Raw genomic sequence first — 25,138 nt, forward strand, 5'->3', positions numbered from 1 at the left:
ATCAGTTATTGTTTCTATGTCATGATGATGTTAGGTCGCCCCCTCGTCAAGTCGTCAGGTAACCTGCAAAGTGATCTCCAAGCCTTGATGAGAGGCTGAGAGGGTCCCTTAGACAGAGCCTCCAAGCTCAAGTCAATAACCATGGATGTAGTAAGAAGGTAAAAGAAATAGAGGGCGTAATGAGAAGAGAAAGTCCTTATACGTCATCGTTAGACACAAGCAAAATTAAATAACAACCTTTTGTACTACTAAAAGGTCTATTTGTACTACTCATAGTGTCATTTGTATTACTAAAATCATATGTAGTTCTACTGAAAATGTCCAATAGTACTATATTACCTCTCAGTAATACTCTCAAGATGTCATTATTTACAAAATTATCATTGTTATATACTCCGTATTTGTTAGTATCTAACTATGAGACCCTAGGAAGTTTTCTTAATGCCATGCATGCAGTGTGTATTTATGATAATTTAGAATGCATATACTACCTCCGGTCTCCAATTTACTCGCAACAAAGGGATATTATTTGTGAGACATAAAATATTCCTTTGTTGTGAGTAAATTGAACAAGAGATAGTATATATGTTATAATTTAAATCATGGGCTGGGGATTATGGGCCATGGATAGTTGGGCTGCTTAAAAGTCAGAAGCTGAAATTTCTATCATGCTAAATACTGTATAATAAGATCGATTTAAGAATAACTTGGTCTTATATGTCCGTCCCTTGCCCATACAAATATAATGAAGACGTGACATCATAAATCCTTGTAATAATGTACGAGTACATAAAATTACAAGCGTCACATAATTATTAAAAGGAGCATTGTATAAATTCAAAACCAACTATTAGATACATAACAACTATGAATTGGTGTCCACCACTTGAAGATCAAACTGCATTGCTAACTTATTTATCTCCTCCGTGAACACTAGAGAAGAGAAGAAAAAGAAAAAAAAAAATCAGAATAAACTAAGAGGAAATACAAGTTTATAACTGTGCGAAACAAACCAAGTTTATAACATGGCATTTTTGTAATAAAATTGCATTGGAATCTTTGCGTAGCCATTAAACAATAATAAAGTACACTAAATTTAGTATTAGTCGTTGATCATAGAATTTCAATTTCTCAATCTAGCAACTTCAATGGAGGAGGGAAAGCACAAGAAAACGAAAAACGCCTATCCTTTAGGGTTAACCATACCCTTAATTTCTCCTGTATTCTTAGGGTTTTCGTTAAATGGCCGCCGGAAAAGATGGGTTAAGGTTGGTGTATGTTAGTTGTGGATATGCACCTTTAGCTTGGAATTTTAATGACGGACTACTTGCTTCTGGCCTTCCTTCCCTTTTCAAAGGAGGTGCTGGTTGTGCTTTACTTGCTCGTGTTTCATGGTGCAATGGTGGGTACTTATTGTGAGGGAGGAGAGAGAAATTCAATGGAAAGTTGAAGAAGAAGAAGAAGACACGTGATGTGTTTGGGTAGGTGTGACAGCAAGTAATCATGATTAAGCAAAGCAAGGTAACGGCAAACATAACAACAGTTAAGTATCAATTTTGCATTAGACTTTTTAACCCTTACTTTTGAAGTTGATTGTACGAAAATGCCCTGTTATAAACATCTCAAGTTTCGCACAGTTATTAACCTGGGCCTCCTCATAAACTAATTATTGAAAGCTCTTTACATTTTTTTTTTAATATATACTTGTATATTGAATCACACAAATGATTTCTTGAAGTTTTACCCTTGTTTATGTTTCTTAGAAGATGATTGTCTATCCATCTCCAACTTCTCAAATATGCTTCCATCATATACTCCTCTAACTTTATCTTTTTGCATCAACCCATCCTTGTCCTTGCATAGCGAAAACAAAATCTTCCATTCTACAAAGGCCCCAAACCTTCAAAAATTTAAAACACGGAATTACTTTTATTCTAATCCGAACCATAAAATGATAAAATATATCAGGTGTATTCGTACAAATTTTTTTATTTTGTTCTACCCATTTATCTAAGACCAAGGAAAAGAGGAAGGACGTACTAGTAGACCATTCACAATCACACGTGGAATATAATTATTAATTGGCCACATCAAGACTCCAAGATACTAGTTCAAAAGAGAAAATTTATATAATATATAACAATAAAGAAGAATATAATATAACGAGCCCATGAAAATAAAAAATGAATAGAACAATAAAGAACGAACATAATATGATTTCAATTCTATACAAAATTTAAGAGCAGAGAAGTTTAAGAAATGTTGCTAACCATCCTCCAATGTTCTTTGATTCTCTGTTTGCCTTCAGCATTTCACTAAGTTCTTTAGAAGTGAGAGCACTTGAATTTTCCCTTGCATGCGTTTTAAATATATCTTCAAACTTCGATTCTACAAACCTTTGAATAAAACACAAAAAAGATCAACACAAACTTATTTATTGTGAGAAATGGAGCTATTTTCTATTTTGGTCTTAATACATGTCAAAACTCAATACTCCGTATTATTGTCTACATATAAGTTGCCCCATATTGAAGAAAGACGAAAAAAAAATATCACGTTATAACCTAGAGGAGTAGAGCGAGGGGGAGTTTTTCCTGATTGAAAAATTATCAACAATTGATTTTAATATGGAGTCACCTCTAGGCAAGTAGGCAGTCTCCTCGTTACCATCTCAATTACTACGTAATATTATTGTCAACTATCTAACTTAAAAAATAATGATGCAACAAAACAGCCAAGAAAAGTTGATTTTTTTAGGCATACCTTCCTTGTGTATCATATACACCAGTATCACTCCCATGTTTGGCTTTGGCTATATTCTTTACCTCTATAGGAAAAAGCAAAGAAGGAAATTTCCCCTGATACAAGCCAACAATTACATAGAGATTAAACCGTCTAAATTAATTTTCGAAATTATACTTATCATTGTATATTTTTGATGAAATGTACTTATAATTACATAACGAATAGAGGATAGAATTGAAATATATATTTGAACATTAAGGGTATATTCACATTTACTGAACTGAGCTGAATTGAACTGAACTGAATTGAACTAAACTAAACTGATTGGAGCTAAATTAAACTAAATTGAAATTAACTAAATGTAAACAGACTCTAAATTAAAGGATGATTGGTATGCTACAAAATACTTTGAAACAAATCATGCATGATACAACTCACAAGTCACAACACGCTTTGGCGCTTTCATGTATGGTGTACCGACATTTCTACTCAAACAAATCACTAAATTATTTGCATGTGTTAATTACACATCGATTAATCAATATTGATTGATCTAATATTATACTTGACTTCCTCCGTTTCAATAATATTGCAACAATGGACTATTGCACTATTCAACACTCTTGTTTAATTTGATTTATACATTAAGTAAATATAATCATGTATGATCTTATTAGATTCGTCTTATAAAATATTTTTACAATATTAACTTTTTATTATTTTTGCACTTATACTGTTATAAATATTTAACATATGAAATATGCTTTAAAATGTGTAATTTCATATTGTTGGAATATTACACAAATGAAAATATTAGCTAGTGGTGGCCGCATATATATCGGTAAAGAAACCAAGGCTAAACATAATAGGACCATTCTCATCAAAGTTGAGCAAATATATACACTGAATACTTTGTATTAAAGTGAGTCTTATAGATTTTCAAAATAAAATTTTTTTTTTTAATTTTTTTGAAATACTACATACGTTACATATTATTTACAATGATTAGACATTTTCCCTCTCTACTTGATGTCAAATCGTTGCAAATAATGTGTAACGGATAACATTAAACGGTTTTTTCACCATGTACCCTGAGTATTTTGTTTATTTATTAAAATAAATACTCATTAAATTTTTCAAATTCGTCATATACCAATGAGTTGTTATAAAAATTCATCATATACCCCTATTGATAACAAGATGGGTAAAATTTGATTAATTATACATCGAAACCACCTTGTATGAAATAATAATAGATTTTGGTTTTTTTTTTTAAAAAAAAAAAAAAAAAAAAAAAAAAAAAAAAAAAAAAAAAAAAGAAGTAGTAATAGAAATAGACTCTACAAGTAAAGGAAATTAGAAATACTACATAATACATATAATACACTATAACTAATTTGAAAAGTCACAAAATTACGAAAATGTGATTAATAAGCGATAACACGTGGTATTGCGGTGTAAGATCTATACTCCATAGTTGACTAGAGTTATGAGAGAGATACCGGGCGAGTTTTCTGGCTGAGGCTCATGTTTACGACGATGGCGGCAGCGGTGGATATAAACAACCCGCATCCAATGGCACGCATTCCTACAACAGTATGTATACCCCATATCATCATTAAACCAAAATTCCTTAAAATGTAATAACAAAAATTAATCAAAAAGTTTAAGGAGATACTTGGTTTATAATCTAACCATTGAAGGTTTCCCAAGGATAAACAAAACCATCATGATTTCTATCAAAGAAAGCAGCATGTTTCATAAGCACATTTTCTCCTGTTCCTTCAACTACATAATCACATAATAACAAATTTAATTATTCAAAAAACCCAAATAAAAATGCATTAATTGAGTATAATTATTAGTGAAAATTATTGTAAATGAACTACTTTATACATACATACCTTCATTATGATTGGTAATTCCATTTGAAGCTTCCATGTTATACAAGTTATTTGACGCTAATTCAATGAGTTATTTTTCACTTTAGGAATGGAGGAAACTATAGGATACAAATAAAGAGAATGTGAATGAGAGAAAACAGTATTTATGGTACTCCCATATTTATTTATTAGTGATGGTTTTTTTTTTTTTTTTTTTTTTTTTTTGGGGGGGGGGGGAGACTTGTATAATACTTTAGTGGTACGTGGGAATGTACTACTTTATATCATTGGAATTCAAGAGCTCACATGGACCCTGTTTGGTAATTAGTTTGTAGCTAATTCATATAATTAGTTGTATTAGCTGGTTGTATAAAAGGGTTTGACGGATAGACTTTAATTGTTAACTGTTATTAATAAAGCTAAATATTCAAAAGCAATTACTATGACTTTTGTTTTTTTTTAAAAAAAATTATTTGAGTTTAAAATGATCTTTTAATAAGTTGTTTATCAAACACTTGAACTTTTTTAGAATGTTTAAATCTCTAATAGACCTCAATAAGCTAATATCTTTCTAAAAAGTTCTTACCAAACAAGGTTAAAGTCACTAATTCGAGACCCACCATCCACATATGCTTGAGAGTTAGAAGGGCCAGTTTTCTTACATATCCTTTCTACTCAAACTTTGATTTGTGTAGTTGGGTTGATTGACTTGAAAAAGGTGCTAGTTTAGTAGAACTCCAAACTGTTGGGGAATTTGTGTATGAACAAGGGTCACAAAAATAGCAAACAATTAGAACGGAAAAACTTCGAGGCGTGAACGAAATCACTTTCCCAAAAGTATAATTCCGACCCTATACTACAACCGGGTTTCACGGAAATTTACTTAGGAGATACAACGAAGAAACAATTGCAATCACAAGTAGGATGATTACAATTCAATGTATAAAGCTTGTGTAATTATGATGATGATAAATGAAAATTGCAAAAGGTTTACAAGAAAAATAAAAACTGATTATTTTTCTCAATCCTATCTCTCAACATATGTTTCAAAACATATATATATATATATATATATATATATATATATATATATATATATATTAAAGCAAAACATCAGCCAAGAGTCACAAAAATAACTGACTAAAATTGTTGCAAAACTGACGAAACCGTCAGTCTCAACCTCCTCTCAGACACGCGCCCGATCGGGCCCGCTGCTGCCCGATCGGGCGAAATTCATCGTCAACTTCAAGTGTCTTCTCGCGCCCGATCGGGCGGCTGCCCCAAATTGCAGAAATTATTTCCGTCAGTTTTTGTTCCCTTCTCGCGCCCGATTGGGCGGCGAAGAAGACGTTTTCCAGTTCACCCTCGCGCCCGATCGGGCGAGCACCACCACGATCAGGCGGCTGGCCGGGCGAACAACAGGGCTGCAGATTTACTTACTCTTTTTCGTGAGCTCTTGATATTCTTTCAATATAATTGCTTTAATAATCTTTACTAATTAAATTAGAACCCATAGCCTAAGTAATTTAATTATTTACTTGAAATTTGTCTCCAATTCTCAAAATTATTCAACAATTGACAGGGTAAAGTCGTATCCCCAAATCAAAAGTAATTCCTAAATCCTCTAACTAATGTAGATAGGGAAGTAGGGTCGAATCCACAGAGAAATAAATCTTTCTATTCCTAATTAACTATTATAATCTAGATTATGAGGTAACCAATATTTATATTTGAATGATAAACTAAATTACGGAGATCAAGAATAAGGAGAAAATAATATAAAAAAGGATCCAGGGCATAGGTTCACCAATAATAATATTCCAGGGTAGAATATAATAATCATTCATCAATGCATATACTAATCAGATTATAAAGGGCTTTCGCTACGTATTATAATCACACAATTAATTTACCGGTATTAAATCTCATCTTTCGAATCTCGACCTAACCATTTATAAATTAACCTGCCTATTGAAACTAGACCTAAACATCAATTCTCATCTGTCGAATCTCGAATCAATATTGTCAAACTCATGCATAAAAGATAAGGTCTAATAGTCACAGAGCATTAAATCAATCAATAGGAAATTAATCTAGCATTAACAATTAACAACAATAAATTACCCCTTCATATTATTTATGGATCCCCATAAACCCTAGAATAAAACTACTCACACATGATAGAAACTAAACTAATAAAGGCAATTAAAACAAACATACTCAAAACAATAATAATAAAACTAGTATGAATGAAACAAAAGCAATAATAATTAAGCTTAAATAAAAACATTCAATGAGCAACTTGAAGGAACGTAATAACTAATAAGAACGTAATAATCTTAATTCCCAGCACAAAACTTCAGAGCTAATAATCAAAGCTTAAAAATAAGAAAGAAAAAGAAAAGAAAGCTGTGTGAACTAATCCTAAAGTCAACTAATACTCAAGAAAACAATTACAAGTTTTTCTCCTAAAACTATCCTAAAATCTCCGTAAAAGAAAACAAAGAAAAAAAATCTAAAAAACTACCCCTGGTTGTTTCGAACTTCGGTTTATATAGCAAACCGCCAAACCGACTTAATGCAACAAACACTCGCCCGATGGGGCCCTTAGTCAATCCGATCGGGCCCGTCAATTTCGCCTGAGTTGGCAGCAACAAGTATGCTTCTTGGGTTATAAATTGGGCTTCATACGAATTGACCCAATATCCTTTGTCTTGATATCCGGTATTGGACTTGTAATAAAATTAGAACTCTGACGAACCAAGCCTTAAATCCTCGAATCAAATTAGTTAGCTCGACTTTAAGCTTCAAATATACGGTTATAAAATACGATACGACTCTAATGTCTTCATAGTGGCTTAATAAGCTTAGGAATTATCATAAATCTGCAAATTCCTGCAAAATAATACCAAATCTACAAAAACACTAGAAAACGTATAAATAGCTCCACAGAGCTAAAATAAGCACAAATATGACCGTGGGACGGGGAATAAAAATATATATAAAATAGACTCATCAACAATCCTCCCCCATTTTGAGAATTAAACTAGACTTGTTGCAAATTAACATCATCATCACAAAACAATCTCATGCATAAATGAAAGCGTACATAGACTTGAACTCCCACTTAGTGCAATATACAATTCAAGAATCCGTATCGATTTGGTATCGTAAAACGTTTGAACCAAAAACAACACATTTGGAAACTTGAAGATATTACACACACAAGATTAATTACTTAAATACATATTAGCTTGACACAATAAGCCATGTGTCCATATCTATTCATAAGTACATCAAAGCTACACCCCTAATAGCTTTTGAAGCGGCTAAACCTCGTACTTATATAGGTAGAGTTCCAACATGCTCCTGTGACCAAAGCACTTTTATCAGGAATTCTATTAAGTTTAAAAACAACCACTTTCCATCACAGAAAAACCGGAACTTTACCTTGGATGAATAAACAAGTTCCCAATCAACAATTAAGAGAATTAATCTCATTGAACTTAAGACCCAACGTCTTATTGGGCGTTAAGTTGAGATTCTCCTAATTGTGATTATTTAGGGTTCCAATCCTAAACCGATTGCCATCCTACTGTTAACATCTCTAGCCAATGCCTTTGTAAAACAGTCGGCGAGATTTAGATCCGTTCGAACATAATCAATAGTGATCACACTATCCTTGATAAGTCCTTGGATGTAACTATGTCGTACTCCAATGTGCCTTGACTTACCATTATAAACTTGACTATAAGCCCTTGCCAAGGTAGCATTGTTATCACAATGTATCACTATTGGTGATATCGGTTTTGGCAATAAAGGTATCTCAAACATGAGATCCTTCAACCATTCGGCTTCTTTACCAGCCGAATGCAAAGCAATGAACTCCGATGTCATTGTGGAGTCCGCGATGCAAGTTTGTTTCTTTGAAGCCCATGAAATGGCACCTCCCCCATATCGAAAAACCCATCCACTTGTGGAGGAATGATCTTTGTTAGAGATCCAACTTGCATCCGAATACCCTTCTACAACCGAAGGATATCCACTATAAGACAAACCAAATTCCTTGGTTTTCTTCAAGTACTTCAACAAGCGTCGAACCTCTTGCCAATGTAGCATACTAGGCTTGCTAGTGAACCTGCTCAGTTGACCAACTGCATAAGCAATATCAGGTCTAGTACTTGTCATGGCATACATCAAACAACCTATTACTTTAGCATATTCAAGTTGTGAAATCGCATAACCTTCATTAGGTATCAACTTTATGCTAGGATCCATAGGTGTTGAATAAAGAGATGTAGTGTATTCACTCACATTGAATTTCTTGAGCACTTTCTCAATGTAATGAGATTGTGACAAGATCAACTTTCCTTTTTCTCTCTTTATCCTTATGCCCAAGATGACATCCGCTTCCCCCATGTCTTTCATTGAAAACTTTGAACTAAGGAATGACTTTGTCTTTTCAACTTGTGACAAATCAGTTCCAAAGATCAACATGTCATCTACATATAGACAAATTATGACACCTTGACCATTGTCATCAAATTTGTTATAAATACACTTGTCTGAATTGTTCAACTTAAAACCATTAGACAACACAACCTCATCAAATTTTCGATGCCATTGCTTAGGTGCTTGCTTTAGCCCATACAAAGACTTAATCAACTTGCAAACCTTTTCTTCCTGACCTTCCACAACAAACCCTTCCGGTTGTCGCATGTAAACGTATTCCTCTAGATCTCCATTCAAGAATGCTGTCTTGACATCCATTTGATGGATCACAAGATTGTGGATAGCCGTAAGTGCTATCAACAATCTTATAGTTGAGATTCTAGCAACAGGTGCATATGTATCGAAATAATCGATACCAGGTTTTTGTGTAAAACCTTGTGCCACTAACCGGGCTTTGAACTTTTCAACCGTTCCATCAATCCTCAATTTCCTTTTGAAGATCCATTTGCACCCAATTGGTTTACATTTTGGTGGTAAAGGAGCTAAAACCCAAGTATTGTTTCCCATGATGGATTCCATCTCATCATTTATAGCTTCCTTCCAAAATGGAGCATCACGAGACCTCATAGCCTCATCATAGGTCAAAGGATCATCTTCCACATTAAAAATGTATGGAAATTGTGTTGAAACAGATTCCCTTGATCCTTCAACTAAGTACACATGAAAGTCCGGGCCAAAAGATTTTTCTTTCCTTGCCCTCTTACTTCTCCTAGGTTGTGATGATGATGTAGATGCCTCCTCTAAATGAGTTTGGTCATCCACCTCTTGATCAATGACAATTTGATCAATACTTTGAGCATTGGCACTTGGAGTTATGTCCTTTGGCCTAGGAATTGAAGAAAATCGATTTTCATCAAACAATGCATCCCATGACTCAATGGTGGTGTGAACCGACCAAAAGTCATTTTGTTCTATTACATAGAACCTATAGGATTTGCTATGATCCGCATATCCTATAAAAATGCATTCAACTCCTCTTTCACCTTATTTTTTACGTTTAGGCTCCGACACTTTTACAATTGCCCTACAACCCCAAACTTTGAGATGACTCAAGTTTGGTTTCCTTTTATACCATAGCTCATATGGGGTTACATCTTTCCCTTTCATGGGAACACGATTTAACACGTAACAAGCCGTTAAAACAACTTCACCCCAAAATCCATCACTTAAACCTGAATATGACAACATAGAATTTACCATTTCTTCTAGTGTCCTATTCTTCCTTTCCGCTACACCATTTTGTTGTGGTGTATATGCCGCGGTAGTTTCATGTACTAAACCTAAAGATTGGAAATAACTTGGATCATAGTATTCACCTCCTTTATCAGTTCTTAGCTTTTTAATCTTTTCATTGGTTTGCAACTCTACTTCACTTTTGTAAATTTTAAATTTATCAAGGGCTTCATCTTTAGAGAATAATAAATAAATGTAACAAAACCTTGAATAATCATCAATAAAAGTTACCAAATATTTCTTATTCCCTAAAGAAGGTGTGTTATGAAAATCACACAAGTCACTATGCACTAATTCAAGCAATGAATTATTTTTCTCAACAACTTGAGGAAATGGTTTTCTTGTGATTTTGGTTAACATGCATGTTCTACACTTCTCTATTCTTGGATCAAACACAGGTATCATATCATGCTTTGACATAAAATACAACTTTTTATAATTAACATGACCAAGTCGCAAATGCCATAGAGAAGAATTATCATTAACAACATACACAACATCATTCAAAGTATTTGAAATACTTAATTTAAACATACCATTACACATATAACCAAGTCCTACAAATTGACCTCCTTTAGACAAAATAAATTTATCTGACTCAAACACCATCTTAAAACCTAATCAATACAATTTCGTACCGGATACAAGATTCCTCCTAAGTTCGGGAGAATACAACACATCTCTTAAAATAAGAGATTTTCCAGAACTAAAGACTAGCTCCACTTGTCCTTTGCCAAGCACCTTAGCTGTAGAGTCATTGCCCATATAGAGAATTTCTCCATCATCAACCTCCAAGAAGGTCTTGAACAATGATCTATCCTTGCACACGTGCCTCGATGCTCTCGAATCGATATACCACGAACAATCAGCCTGTACACAATTGATTTCAGAAATCATACACATATAATTCATAAATGAATTAGATGAAATTTGTGCACAAGATTTACCTTGTTTGTCTTGGGATTGGCTAGCATTGCCATTCCCATCTTGAGCCTTCTTGTTGCTCATCCTTTTCTTCTTGATTGTGCAATCTTTCTTGAAGTGACCGGGTTTTCCACAAACCCAACAAGCACGTGACTTTGAACCATCACCGCTTAACTTAGGCTTCTTGCCTTTATTTTTGTTTGAGTCATTACCCCTTTTTCTTACATTTTGTTTGACATCCTCCACTACATTTACCGTAGTAGAACTAGGATTTCCCCTTATTTCCCTCTTACACCCGGATTTCTCCCTCAATCCGAATGTGAGAAGCCAAACTCTCAAGGTTAACATCATCCTTCCTATGCTTTAAACCACTTTTAAAGTCTTTCCAAGAAAAAGGTAATTTTTATATTATAGATGACACTACAAAGGTCTCATCAAGAACTATGTTATGCAGTCTAAGACTTCCTAATATTCTTTGTATCTCATGAAATTGCTCCATAATAGGCCTACTATCAATAATTTTATAATTATTAAATTTACTAACAAGAAACTTCTTGCTAGAAGCATCTTCAGCCATATATTTAGCCTCTAAATCATCCCATAGATACTTAGCAGAATCATTAAACTGTAGATATCAAAGAGTTCATCAGACATACCGTTGAGAATATGGCCACAACAAATATAATTGTCATTCTCCCACTTGTTGCGTTTCCTTGCTTCATCAATTGTTTCCTCCTCCTTCTCCTCGGGTTTCGGAGTAGCAAGAACATAAGCCACCCCAACTGTAGTCAAGAAGAAATGCATCTTCCTCTTCCACCTTCGAAAATCAACACCCTCGAATTTGTCCAACTTTTGAATGTTGGCCATCAATTCCTTAACATTTGCCATCTTTGTCAATTATACTTTTGGATTGTTGGGGAATTTGTGTATGAACAAGGGTCACAAAAATAGCAAACATTTAGAACAGAAAAACTTCGAGGCGTGAACGGAATCACTTTCCCAAAAGTATAATTCCGACCCTATACTACAACCGGGTTTCACGGAAATTTACTTAGGAGATACAACGAAGAAACAATTGCAATCACAAGTAGGATGATTACAATTCAATGTATAAAGCTTGTGTAATTATGATGATGATAAATGAAAATTGCAAAAGGTTTACAAGAAAAATAAAAACTGATTATTTTTCTCAATCCTATCTCTCAACATATGTTTCAAAACATATATATATATATATATATATATATATATATATATATATATATATATATATATATATATATATATATATATATATATATATATATATATATTAAAGCAAAACATCAGCCAAGAGTCACAAAAATAACTGACTAAAATTGTTGCAAAACTGACGAAACCGTTAGTCTCAACCTCCTCTCAGACACGCGCCCAATCGGGCCCGCTGCTGCCCGATCGGGCGGAATTCATCGTCAACTTCAAGTGTCTTCTCGCGCCCGATCGGGCGGCTGCCCCAAATTGCAGAAATTATTTTCGTCAGTTTTTGTTCCCTTCTCGCGCCCGATCGGGCGGCGAAGAAGACGTTTTCCAGTTCACCCTCGCGCCCGATCGGGCGAGCACCACCACGATCGGGCGGCTGGCCGGGCGAACAACAGGGGCTGCAGATTTACTTACTCTTTTTCGTGAGCTCTTGATATTCTTTCAATATAATTGCTTTAATAATCTTTACTAATTAAATTACAACACCATAGCCTAAGTAATTTAATTATTTACTTGAAATTTGTCTCCAATTCTCAAAATTATTCAACACAAACAAAGTATGAAGTTATTGTTTTAGGTATTTTGACCCATTTATTTAAGCATATCAACATGAATATATACTCGTATAGTTGTATTGGTTTAATTCTTCCATTAAACTTTGATATCCTAGTTTAATACTTCCATTTAACTTTGATTTCCTAGTTTAATACTTCCATTTAACTTTGATTTCCTAGTTTAATTGTGTACATACATAAAGAAATCGAGGGAGTAATAATGAATAGATTGGACTAATATAATGTTGAGGTTTTGAACTTTTGGTAATAAACAATGACGATGACAAACTAAAGTCGTTAAATTAGTCACCGTTGCAGATGGCAATATCAAAGAAAAATTAAATTATTCCTGAATTATTTGCATGATTTATGAAGAGTATTCCTAATAAACAGCACCTGACGACAAAAATCTAATAGTGAACAAAACTTATTAGGATCAATTCAATCAATGAGATTAATAATTTCTTAAGATGAGCTTGCATCAATAAGTTTCAAGAATCCCCTGTCATAAAGATATACTAAAGAATATTGCCTAATTTAGTTATAATAATACATTACTGCCTATTTTTTTTATAATAATATATTACTGTAGTTGTTTGGATTGCATGAAAACGGAAAATGAGAAACACAAATACAAAGAAGTTGTTTAGATTTTAATGATTTTGAAATATTTTTATTTTGAAAATGTACCTAAATTAGACACCAACATAATTATTTCATGCAAATGGCCTAGGCCCAAATGCAAGGACACCTAGACAAATCAAAATTGATAGTCTAGTCTAGCTTAAAAGCGGACCTAGGAAAAAAAATATATCGCTCCTTTTCACAAAGCACAACACAATGGCCTTGTTTGGCAAATGGTTGTTGGTGGTTGGTTGTTGGCTGGTTCACTTGGCTTATTTGACCAGTTGGAATGTTTGGCTGTTTATAATGGCTTTTGAAATTGGTTGTTTAAGCTGGTTGTTTATAAAAGTGTTTGGTAAATTAATTGTTGGTTGGTTGTTTATTAGATAATTTGTTGGGCCAACAAGTCAAAAGCCAACAAAAAAGCTACTCAAAGCAACTTTTTCATTTTGGCTTAAAAGCCAGCTTTTTCGCTGACTAAAAAGCCAATTACGAAACACATTTTTTGGCTGTTTAACCACCTTAAAAAGTCAAAAACTAACCAAAAAGTCATTAAAAAGCCAATTACCAAACATGGTCAATATCAAACATGTAACCTCAAAATCACAAGCTCGAAAAAGTGAGATTAGATTTGGTGATATAATCCTCCCGGCCGGTTAGTTGGTCGGCCCATATTAACTAATTGAAAATGCATTACATTTCATACATTTGGATCACACACGATGTAGATATATTCCCAAGTAGCTTCTTTGAAATATTACCCTTGTTTATGACCTTGACGTCTCTTAGCCTCCATCTCCATCTTCTCAAACAAGCTTCCATCGAATGCTCCTCGAAGCGTATCTTTTTGTAAGAAGCCATTCTCGTCCTTGCAAAGATAGTGTATAATCTTCCATTCTAATAGGCTCCAATCCTTATAATAAAAATTGATAGAACACAACAATAATTAATTATCTAGTTTGAACGATAAAACATAAGTCGATATGTACATATATATGAAATAAAAGAAGTTGTTGCTAAACATCCTCCAAAGTCCTTTGGTTCTCTATTTGCCTTGAGCATTTTACTAAGTTCTTCGGAAGTGAGAGCATTCGAATTTGTGCAAGCATGCTTCTTAAAGATATCTTCAAACTTCGATTCTACAAACCTTTAGTTAAATAAATAAAAGGATCATAAGCCCAAACACAAAATGTATTTGTACTTCCTATTTGTTATATAAAAAAGGGATGACACATTTTAGGGTCTGTTCTGATTGACTAAATTAAACTAAATATTTTATGAGAGAAGGAAATTAAGAACTGAACTGAAAATAAGCTGAATAGAACAGGCCCTCAGTTCAGTTCAATTCTGCTCAGTTCAGTCAATCAGAACAGACCCTTAGTATCATGCATAAGTCACAATAAAGGCAATAAGGTCATGAAAGACAATTGTAGGAGTCGAGTTTACTATGTACCTTCCTTGTGAGTCATAGACACCGGAAGCACTCCCATGTTTGGCTTTGGCTATGTTCTCTATCTCTATACGGAAGAGCAAAGAAGAAAAATTGCCCTGTATTAACCACAACAACAAAGTCTTAGTCCCAAAATTTATCATTTCCAACAATACATAGAAAATAAAATGTCAAGATATATATTTGAAACATGCACTATATTAAAGGAGCTTTAATATATTCGGAGTACTGTATACGTACATTGTATTAAAACTCGTTCCCTTCAAAGAAAGGGTGTTATGTGGCACTCTTCAAAGTATATGCGTCATGTCACAATGTCACGTCATTATCCAAAGTATATACGCTACATTTAACAAAATAAATTATGCATTAAATTAGATGGTTTTTTTTTTTTTTTTGTGAAGTGGTTAAACACTAACCCATTAGCTTACCCGAGATTGTACTGGCCCAAATATTCAATTATTTTATTGGACTATTCTATTCCACTGGGCCCATCAGCCTACCCAAGATTGTGTCTAACTATCATGAATTCATGTTCGGGCAACTTTATTAAAGCGAATGGTTGTTTATGTCAAAAAGTCGATGATTAGTTACTTAGCTTAGTTAGCTAAAGTTATGATATAGACTTGAAATTAAATTCCGTCTATATATTTATATTAGTTTTGTGTCCAGAGCGATATTGAGGTTGTTTATTGAATTTTAGGATAAATCTTTTGGCTTGAATGTTAAATAAGGTCAAATAATCTCTTTAGATAAATGCAGGATATTTAGACGTACGATATCATACTTATAAATTAAACTAAAAGTATTTTTATCGATTAACTGTTCTCATACGTTGAAATTCAGTTCAGTTCGGCTCCTAATTTCCTTCTCTTATAAAATATTCATTTCACTTCAGTTCAGTTCAGTTCAGCTCATAATCTCCTTCTCTTATAAAATATTCAGTTCAGTTCAGTTCAGCTCAGCTCAGCTCAGTTCAGTTTAGTTCAGTTCAGTTGAGTTCAGTCAATGAGAACAGGCCCTAAAACTTATTTTTACTACTTCTCCATTACTTTATACGTATATACACAAAGTATTGTGTAGAACATACTCGCGTGAGGCTGGTCATACAAACAGGGGAAAAAATAAAAATGAGGGAAAAAAATTTAATTGTCAGAAATTAGATAATAATAGTTAGATATTAGATTATAAGTGTCAGAAATTAGATAATAATGGTAAGATATTAGATTATGGGCGTGTTCGACACTAGCTTTTGAGTAGCTTTTAGTGGTTTGACTTATTCAAACCACTACTTAAAAAAAATTATGAGTGTTTGAGAATGTAGTGGTGGGGGTAGAATTTAGTGGTTGAAGTAGCTTTTGTGAAAAGTTAAGTAGCTGTTGAAATTTTCTTCTATTTTTTTAGAACTTTACAGCTAACAGCTAGTTTACCAAACACTCGTACTTAATTATTTATTTCATAGCTAACAGCTAGTTGACAGCTAACAGCTACACATACAGGTAACAACCACCATCATAGCTAACAACTACCTTTACAGCTACATTTTGCCGAATTCGCACTATACTTGTCAGATATTATATTATAAGTGTCCGGTATTAGGTTTTAATTGTCAAAAATTTGATTATAATGGTCAGATATTAGATTATAAATATCAGAAATTATATTATAATTGTCAGAAATTAGGTTATACATATCAAATATTAGGTTATATATAGTTTTGCCAAAGAACAGACCCTCCATTTCTCGACCTCTAATTCGTCCAGTGTACTGCACACCAACGATTTTTACGATGACAAAACACACCGTGTAAGATTCGGAAGAACAAGAGAGAGAAAGTTGGTGGGTCTGTGAATTGGGTTTCTTCATAATCGTTTGATTCCCCTTTATGATTGTAGGAGGTTGTCATTTTGATAAAATTATGATAAATTGATGAATGAAGAACACGGAGAATTAGGGTTTTTGAAATCTTGTTGTATTTAGAGAGTAATGGGGGTTTGAGATAATCAAAGCTTTTTCTGGGGCAACTTCAAATGTTCTGTTTTAGAAGTCAGAGTGACGATAAGTTTGAAAAGCCAAAAAAGGTAGGGGAGGGTCATCGGCATCGGGGGTTGGGAGGGAGAAGGTCGCCGGCAAGGGCTTGGTAGTGATAGTGGTAAGGGGATGGGATGGGAGTATGATTATAAACCGAATTGACGTGAAACAGATTCACACAAAACCTTAACTATATACAACTTCCGTTTCTTTTTAGTTGACACGTATTCCTTTTTAGGAAGTTTTTTTTAGTTGACACGTTTTCCTTTGGGGTAAATTTTTTACCTTGCATTTACAAGCTACCACACTTGCTTTTTCATTCTATCTCACTCTCTCTCTCCTCTCCTTAATATATGTGCCTAAATCAAACGCGTCAACTAAATAGAAACGGAGGAAGCATATTATAAATGGATCTTATTTTAAAGAGCTTTTTAAAGCGAATTTTATGATGGATATAGAACCGAGTTATTAAAATTTTATTAAAAGTTATGATTAATTATGTATACATGAAATCTTAGTAGTGTATCGATAATCAAGCTCTATACAACATTTTAATCTTAAAAAATCTATCTAAAATTCAATTATTTAGATCCTATTTGACGAAAAACTTAAATGTCCAGTATTGTTGTCTTGTAACCTGGCTGTAAGACCGGCTTTATTTATTAGTGATATGATATGATATGATATGCCGCCTTTAATTCACAATTTTTCATTAATAGTTAACTCAAGTATAAAACATGCTAATATTCACATTATATTCGAAAAAAGATTATCCATTCTACTTACATAACAATCATAATCGGATACACCCCTAAGTGATGGACACGAGCTTAAATAAATTTTGCGAAATAGAAATAATACCACGTAAAATCGTAGTTATGGGATGCAATGCAAGTATGCGACAGACATACCGAGCGAGTTTTTCTACTAAGGCCCATGTTGATGAAGAAGGCTGCAATGGTGGATAACAGAAGACCACTTCCAATGGCACGAAATCCTACAACAAATTTCATTCATTTTAAAACTAGTTATACCAAAACCTTATTTAAGGTAACCAAAAATCCAACTCAAATTGACCAAAATTAAGCAAAGTTAGTCAAAATTTAACCTTGGAAAGTTTCCCATGGATAAATCACACCATCATGATTCCTATCAAAGAATATAATGCTACATGTTTAGCAAGCACATTTTCTCCTGTTCCTTCAACTTCATTATCAATTTAACGAAATTCAATAATTATAAAAAATATCGTAAGAAAAAGGCATTAGTTAAGTATGATTAGTAGTAATATTTATTTGAAACGAACACATACATACCTTTTATTTTGATTAATAAATCCATTTGTAACATCCATGTTATCCAAGTAATTAGATGCTTGCTCTAATACTTTGGTAATGGAGGCCGGAAACGTTGGAAGAGAATTGAAGGAGAGTTTGCTAATGAGAAAAGGCAATACGTATGGCAATGTTAATTGGTTGGTTCTTGATTAAATACTTGGTAATCGTACTTTGTATATAGAAAGTAACCTAATAAAACTCATCATATCAGTAGAAAATTTCTCACATTTAACTAGCCTTTTGGCCAGGTTAATTATTTTCACATAGAGGTATGCTTTTTAAAAGTTGAAACTTTTGATATATAATATACAAAGTACTCCGTAGTTGTTTCATTACTAAAACTTAAAAGAAAAAAAAAAAAAAAAAAGTTAGAGTAGAACTGTGAAACAAGACAAAGGAATTTGGTTAGGTATACCGTATGTCCTTATACACATGAATATTGACTATATTGTGGAATATGAAACGATATATTAGTTTAAGTTACATTTTTAGTCTAGGAGAAGACGTTTTTATTATAATTCATATGTAATAATGTTTATGTAATGTGTACTAATTATGGTGGAAATAAAACATTTCATTTTCTAACTTGAATTTGTAAGTTATATAATGCATAAAGACTTAAACACAAATATTAAGGAAGGTTACATGTGGCATATGGGGTAATGAGCGACTTGTGATGACATGTGTCATGTGAAAAATTTGTGGTTTGTGTTTTTAAAATACTAAGGGTTTGTTCACATTTACTGAACTGAGCTGCACTGAACTGAACTGATTGAAGCTTAACTGAACTGAACTGAGCTGAAATGAATATTTTATGAGAGAGAAAAATTAAGAGCTGAACTGAACTGAACTGAACTGATTGGAGCTGAACTGAACTGAACTGAACTGAACTGATTAGAGCTGAACTGAACTGAACTGAAATTAAGTAAATGTGAACAGACCCTAAGTATAGATATAGATTTGTTATAGTATTACTACGTGTAATAAGGATCCAATTATCCAAATTGAGAAAGGTTACTCAACATGAAAATAAAGTATGATTCGAGCAGGTAAACACGAGTTCAATTGCTTTATATAAGTGGGTCGTTGGAATAATTTTGGAGATTCTTAAACCTTTGATACAACTCACAACAACAGCTTTTGAACTAAACAGATAAAAAGTAACAACGTGCATACTAATGTCACAACACTCACTATTATTCAACGTTCAAGTTGGCATAATGGCATGGCATTATCAACCAAATTAGTTTATTTTAGATTAATTAACATGCTTTAATGCAGATATAAGTAGATTATTCCTAATACAAAGCACCTCATTACAAAATAATTATAATTATAAATAAATCTCAATAAGATCAATGACAAATTAAAATGCATTGGCTGGTCCATGGTTCAATTAAAACTATCTTAAGCTATACTTTTGGGTATGATATTCAAGAATTCTGTCTCTAGTGGGTGACCTACTGAGTACTGAAACGCTAGTTATCAAAAAGAGAACTTAAAGAGAAACAAAACATTATACTTGTTAATTGTTGACTTGAAATCTAGTGCAATGGCAAAGGGTTAACTTCAAACGCTCGTATCTCTCAATACAAAGTGATCTTGAGGTGATTTAAGTTGGAGGTGATAGCTTGTTTCAAGATCTTTCCTACGATAGGTAATATGCCCAATTCCAATAAGAAACGAGAAAGTTATGGTTGTTTTACGTACAAAACCTGACGAAGTTGGAAAATTGCGACAAGCAAGCTATAGCTCGGCCCTATGAGGACTTGTGGCATGCTTGAGCTAGCTTCCGAGCTATAGCTTGGTAATTTGATTCTTTTAGGATAATTTATCATTATGGGATAATTTCTAAAATTATATCTTTTCTTTGACGGCTATTTGAGTATACTTAGGGAATAATTTAGGATTTTTTTAGGCTTTCCTTATGTTACATAAGGAACCGTTGGGTGGACAACTAGAAATGCTAAATATTGATTGATTAGCCCAGCCAATTCAAGTCGTTATGGTACTCCATTGAGAGATTTTGTGTGAGATGGAAAGTGTTGTATCTCCTTTTGTTATCTCTCTTGTTTATCCTCCCTGAAATCTATTAATCTAATAAGAATATATTATCCCTTACCCCGTGGACGTAGGTCTTGTTGACGTGCATCTTTAATGCTAACATAGTTTGATCGTCAATATGAAACTGTCCAGAAACACTAATTTGAGACGTTGTGGTGTAGAGTGAAAACGCATAACAAACAAGTAATTAATTAATCATAGGAAATACTTATTTAAAACTTAATGATAACTGGTATGATAATATTATGAAAATTTACCTAAATTAAACCCCCAAAAATCAATCAAATTTGGCCCTAGGCCCAATTGTAAGGTGCTACAAATCAAAACCAATAGTACATCTAGCTTAAAGAGTAGATGACAATCATGACATAGGAAAGAAAATACCGTTTCTTTCCCAAAGTCAACTAGAAATCAAACTCGTGACCTTAAAATTCACAAGCTCGCATTCCTATCACGAGACCAAGGCTAGCTTGGTAGTAATATTCACCCCCGACACACACAAACACAAATATGTGACATAATACAACCTTGTAAACTGTAATAACAATGTACATAAAATTACAATCAATATCACACAATCACTACAATGAACAACAATGTATAAATTCAAACCCAACTATTAGATACATAGCCACAACAACGATTTGATGCTGACAGTGAAGATCAACTGCAATTAACTTATTTATCTCCTCCATGAACACTTGAGAAGAGAAGAAAGGAAGGAAAATAATCAGAATTATTTACTAGTTTAAAATACTTTACAATTGATATATTTGAATCACATAATACGTATATATATATATATATGCTTCAATAATTCCAACTAGCTTCTTGAAAGTTTACCCTTGTTTGTGTTTCTTAGATTGTGCATCCTTCTCCATCTGCTCGAATAAGCTTCCATCGTACACTCCTCGAATGGTTTGTTTTGGCAAATAACCATTCTTGTCCTTGCACAGATAATATAGAATCTTCCATTCAGAATAGGCAGCAATCCTGTGAAAAAAAGAAAGAATTCGACAATTATATATCTAGTTTGAACCATTTAACATATGTTGATACATGTGCACATTAATATGAAATTAAATTTACGAAAGTGAGTGTTGCTAACCATCCTCCATAATCTTTAGGTTCTCTGTTTGCCTTGAGCATTTCATTAAGTTCATCAGAAGTAAGAGCATTCGCACATGTATGAGCATGCTGCTTAAAGATATCTTCAAACTTCGATTCTACAAACCTTCCATTACAAAAAATTAAATGATCATAAGTACAAAACATAGCTACTAGCATAAGAAAGGTATGACACATTTAAATGTTCCTTTTGTTTGATCATTTCAATGTTACACGTTTGCCTTTACAATATTCTACCATGCGCCCCTTTAATGAAAGTAATAAACGTAATACTACTTACTGTAAATTTGAATGTCACTCAACGGGTTATGTAAAGGTCAAGATCAATTACAACATTAAATCAATATATATGTTGATTAGAAACAAATTTTATGATAAGGTTTCGTCGCAACTCAAAGATAACAAATGTAGTTTAGTCTTCATTGGATGGTGAATAAGCTAAGGTTCATGAAAGACAAACGTAGAAGTTAAGTTAAAGTTAACAACATACCTTCCTTGTGTGTCGTAGACATCGGTATCACTCCCATGTTTGGCTTTGGTGATATTCTTTATCTCTATTGGGAAGAGCAAATTAGGAAATTTCCCCTATATTCACGCCAAAAATACAAATAAAATCAGATGTCAAATTTTAATTTCTTGAAATTTGTAGTATTTAACATGTGAAAAATACAACCATTGCATGCTAATATGTTTCATATAATTTTTAGTCTCATTTTGCAAGTGTTCCAATTCATAGATGGAAACTCTCCTAGCTTAATAGATTAATACTTATTTTATTTTATTTTCATTTTACAAGTGTATAAATGGTACTTAGGGACCCTTCTCTCAATAATACGCGATAAATACTTATTTTTGCAAAATTGCTTGGATATACATTATGCAAGTCGTAAAGCGGGTTTTAGTTTGTTGCATACATACCCATATATAATACTCATGGACCTCATGTAAATCAAATGCCAATAACCATTGATTTGTAAATAATACAAGTACCGTTTTAGTCACTTTTTAATAAAAAAAAAAAAAAGTATTTAAAGCCTATATACAACCCTAAAAAATGTGTTAGAATTAATTTGATAAGGTCATGCAATTACCTTCCTTACTCACCAACTAAAAATGCTTGTCTTGTTGTTGTCTTGTAAGTAAAAGAAAACAAGTGATTGATGAATTTAAATTAATTGAAAAATAATTAATTTGATGTCTTATTTGAAATTATCTGATCTTCTCTTAACTTTGTTGAACTTATTAGCCCTTATTAACTAGAACTTATTATAGTTATAAATTAAACTTGAGCAGCCCTGATTAACCCTTATCACAATTAATCTGAACTTATCTTATCTTATCTGAACTTATCTTATCTTATCTGAACTTATCTCATCTTATCTAAGCTAATTTGTTCTTTACTTTTATGAAATGCTTTCATTACTTTCTCTTTTCTATTTCCCCAATTATTTGTGCACCATATTGATTTACAAAAGAATACACACTACATAAAACTTTTTAAAGAATAGCAAAACACTAGGCCTTGCACGATTCGGTCCATTTTTCTTGAATTGGTATTGATTGTTCGTCCCACCCTGGCCCATCAACCCACTTTATATTGTCTTCTTTTATTTGATTTTTAACTTTTCTTTTTTTTTTTTTATTATTATTTAAACAAAAAAAAAAACCAATAATGTCTTTAGAATTTTAGATATTTCATAACCAATATGTGGTGAATATTGGAAAACAAAAGACTATTTATTAGCATACACACACACCACAAAATTGGAAGGAAAAAAAAAATCCATATTCCAAAAATTAACAAGTTTGTGTCCTTTTTGTAAAATATGCAAATTATACACACAAATTTCGTTATATAATGGATGTCTTCTATAAAATGTACAAACAAATAAAATCGAGAAAGTGAAATTGAAAGTGAAAGTAAAAGAAAACTAGAGAAAACATAAAGAGCAAGAAAACGATGGCATTTGTAAAGCAAAAACAGAAAACAACGACATACATTGTGTTAATTATTTTGAAAGCGAATGTATTGAAGTGAACCTCATTAGTTTCTCAAAAAAAAAAAAAAAAAAAAAAAAGCAAACCTCATTAAAAAAAAATAAAAAATAAAAAAAAAACCGAGTTTCAATTAAGGGATGCAAATCATGCAATAGTGACATACAGGGCGGGTTTTGCCACTTAGGCCCATGTTGATGAAGAAGGCTGCTACTGTGGATAACAGAAACCCACTTCCAATGGCACGAAATCCTACAACAATAACAATAAATCCCATTAAATTTTAACAAAATTAACCAAAAACCCATTAAATCAAACAAAAACCCAACTCAAATTCATCAAAAAAATAAGTAAATTTGACAAACCTTGGAAAGTTTCCCATGGATAAATAACACCATCATGATTCCTATCAAAGAAGGCTACATGTTTAGCAAGCACATTATCTCCTGCTCCTTCAACTGCATAATCACATAACAAACTTTACTAATCCATGAAAAACCCGCAAATATACAAGCATGATTAGCAACAGTACTCCCTCTGTTTCTAAAACTTCTTCCTGTTTGAATTATAATCGAAAAATAACTTACCTTCAGTTTGATTAGTAGTAATTCCACTTGAAGCATCCATGATTTAACAAAGGAATTAGATGCAAATTTAGTGGTTTATTTTCTTCTACGTTTTACGGTGATTTATGTCGTTTGAAAGTTGCAAAAAAAAGATAATATTGAAGGAATGTTTAGAAAGGTGGTTAAATAAACAATAAATTAGTAAAGTTAAGAATATATGAAAGTGAAGGAAATACGGTATGTTATTTATATATATATATAATAACTATATAAGTATGTAACAAATAATCTGTCATGCCTTTTAAACTTGCTTTATGTATGAAATTACACGTTGCTTTTACATTATGTAACGTTTATATAACTGCTTTTGTGAGCTGTAAGCGAAGTTTGATTGCCACGCTTTCAATCTAAAGTAATCCTTCAATTGTTGCTTTTGTCGTTGATCCTGTTAGAATTTAGAAATGGGAGGTTTCTTCTTTCTTCATGAATAAGGCATTTATTGTTTTGTTTTGTTATGGGATGAGATATTGTATATTTGAGATGGGACGTCACTTAATTGTTCATTCGGTTACTTTTGTGTTAGAGGAAATAATAATACAAAATGATATGATCATATGAGGATATTTAGTTTTTCGAGGTACTCCTTGCACACGGGATTTGCATGTGAACAAAGAAATAGAATTGGTTGTATCATTAAGAATGGGATGTTAGTGGGGCAAGGATGGGTCTCGATTTGACGGGTGGTAAGGGGACGGGGATAAAAATCATATCCACCATGGGTGATGGGGTATTTGCATGTAAACAAAGAAACATAATTGGTTGTATCATACAGACCTATATACTAATATAGGTA

At 32.8% G+C, this 25,138-nt stretch overlaps 2 protein-coding genes and 1 pseudogene across 2 annotated transcripts; all 3 read right to left on the reverse strand.

Moving 5' to 3' along the window:
* Positions 1 to 673: 673 nt before the first annotated feature.
* Positions 674 to 5,290, reverse strand: LOC110715961 (probable peroxygenase 5). Its single transcript, XM_021894578.1, has 7 exons — positions 4,650 to 5,290; positions 4,441 to 4,533; positions 4,248 to 4,333; positions 2,764 to 2,858; positions 2,271 to 2,396; positions 1,745 to 1,900; positions 674 to 933 (listed from the first exon to the last, which is right to left on the reverse strand). The coding sequence occupies exons 1-7, from the start codon at positions 4,684 to 4,686 to the stop codon at positions 912 to 914; spliced, it is 615 nt and encodes a 204-aa protein (XP_021750270.1). The 5' UTR covers positions 4,687 to 5,290; the 3' UTR covers positions 674 to 911.
* An 8,989-nt stretch (positions 5,291 to 14,279) lies between these two features.
* LOC110715917 lies at positions 14,280 to 18,536 on the reverse strand (annotated as a pseudogene).
* Positions 18,537 to 20,875: 2,339 nt separating this feature from the next.
* On the reverse strand, positions 20,876 to 24,528 carry LOC110715812 (probable peroxygenase 4). Its single transcript, XM_021894426.1, has 7 exons — positions 24,307 to 24,528; positions 24,085 to 24,177; positions 23,886 to 23,971; positions 22,215 to 22,309; positions 21,705 to 21,830; positions 21,440 to 21,589; positions 20,876 to 21,296 (listed from the first exon to the last, which is right to left on the reverse strand). The coding sequence occupies exons 1-7, from the start codon at positions 24,344 to 24,346 to the stop codon at positions 21,275 to 21,277; spliced, it is 612 nt and encodes a 203-aa protein (XP_021750118.1). The 5' UTR covers positions 24,347 to 24,528; the 3' UTR covers positions 20,876 to 21,274.
* Between the last annotated feature and the right edge of the window lie 610 nt (positions 24,529 to 25,138).

Source organism: Chenopodium quinoa, unplaced genomic scaffold (assembly GCF_001683475.1).
Source record: "Chenopodium quinoa cultivar QQ74 unplaced genomic scaffold, ASM168347v1, whole genome shotgun sequence".
NCBI lineage: Eukaryota > Viridiplantae > Streptophyta > Magnoliopsida > Caryophyllales > Amaranthaceae > Chenopodium > Chenopodium quinoa.

Excerpts from the sequence above, each read along its gene's own strand:
- LOC110715812 (XM_021894426.1), bottom strand. The coding sequence starts at position 24,346 with ATGGATGCTTCAAGTGGAATTACTACTAATCAAACTGAAG. Across the intron at positions 23,972-24,084 it reads TCCATGGGAAACTTTCCAAG|GATTTCGTGCCATTGGAAGT; the intron begins GTTTGTCAAATT and ends TTATTGTTGTAG. Across the intron at positions 21,297-21,439 it reads TCTAAGAAACACAAACAAGG|TGTTCATGGAGGAGATAAAT; the intron begins GTAAACTTTCAA and ends TCTCTTCTCAAG.
- LOC110715961 (XM_021894578.1), bottom strand. The coding sequence starts at position 4,686 with ATGGAAGCTTCAAATGGAATTACCAATCATAATGAAG. Across the intron at positions 4,534-4,649 it reads AATTACCAATCATAATGAAG|TTGAAGGAACAGGAGAAAAT; the intron begins GTATGTATGTAT and ends GTGATTATGTAG. Across the intron at positions 2,859-4,247 it reads TCAGCCAGAAAACTCGCCCG|GGGAAATTTCCTTCTTTGCT; the intron begins GTATCTCTCTCA and ends GGCTTGTATCAG.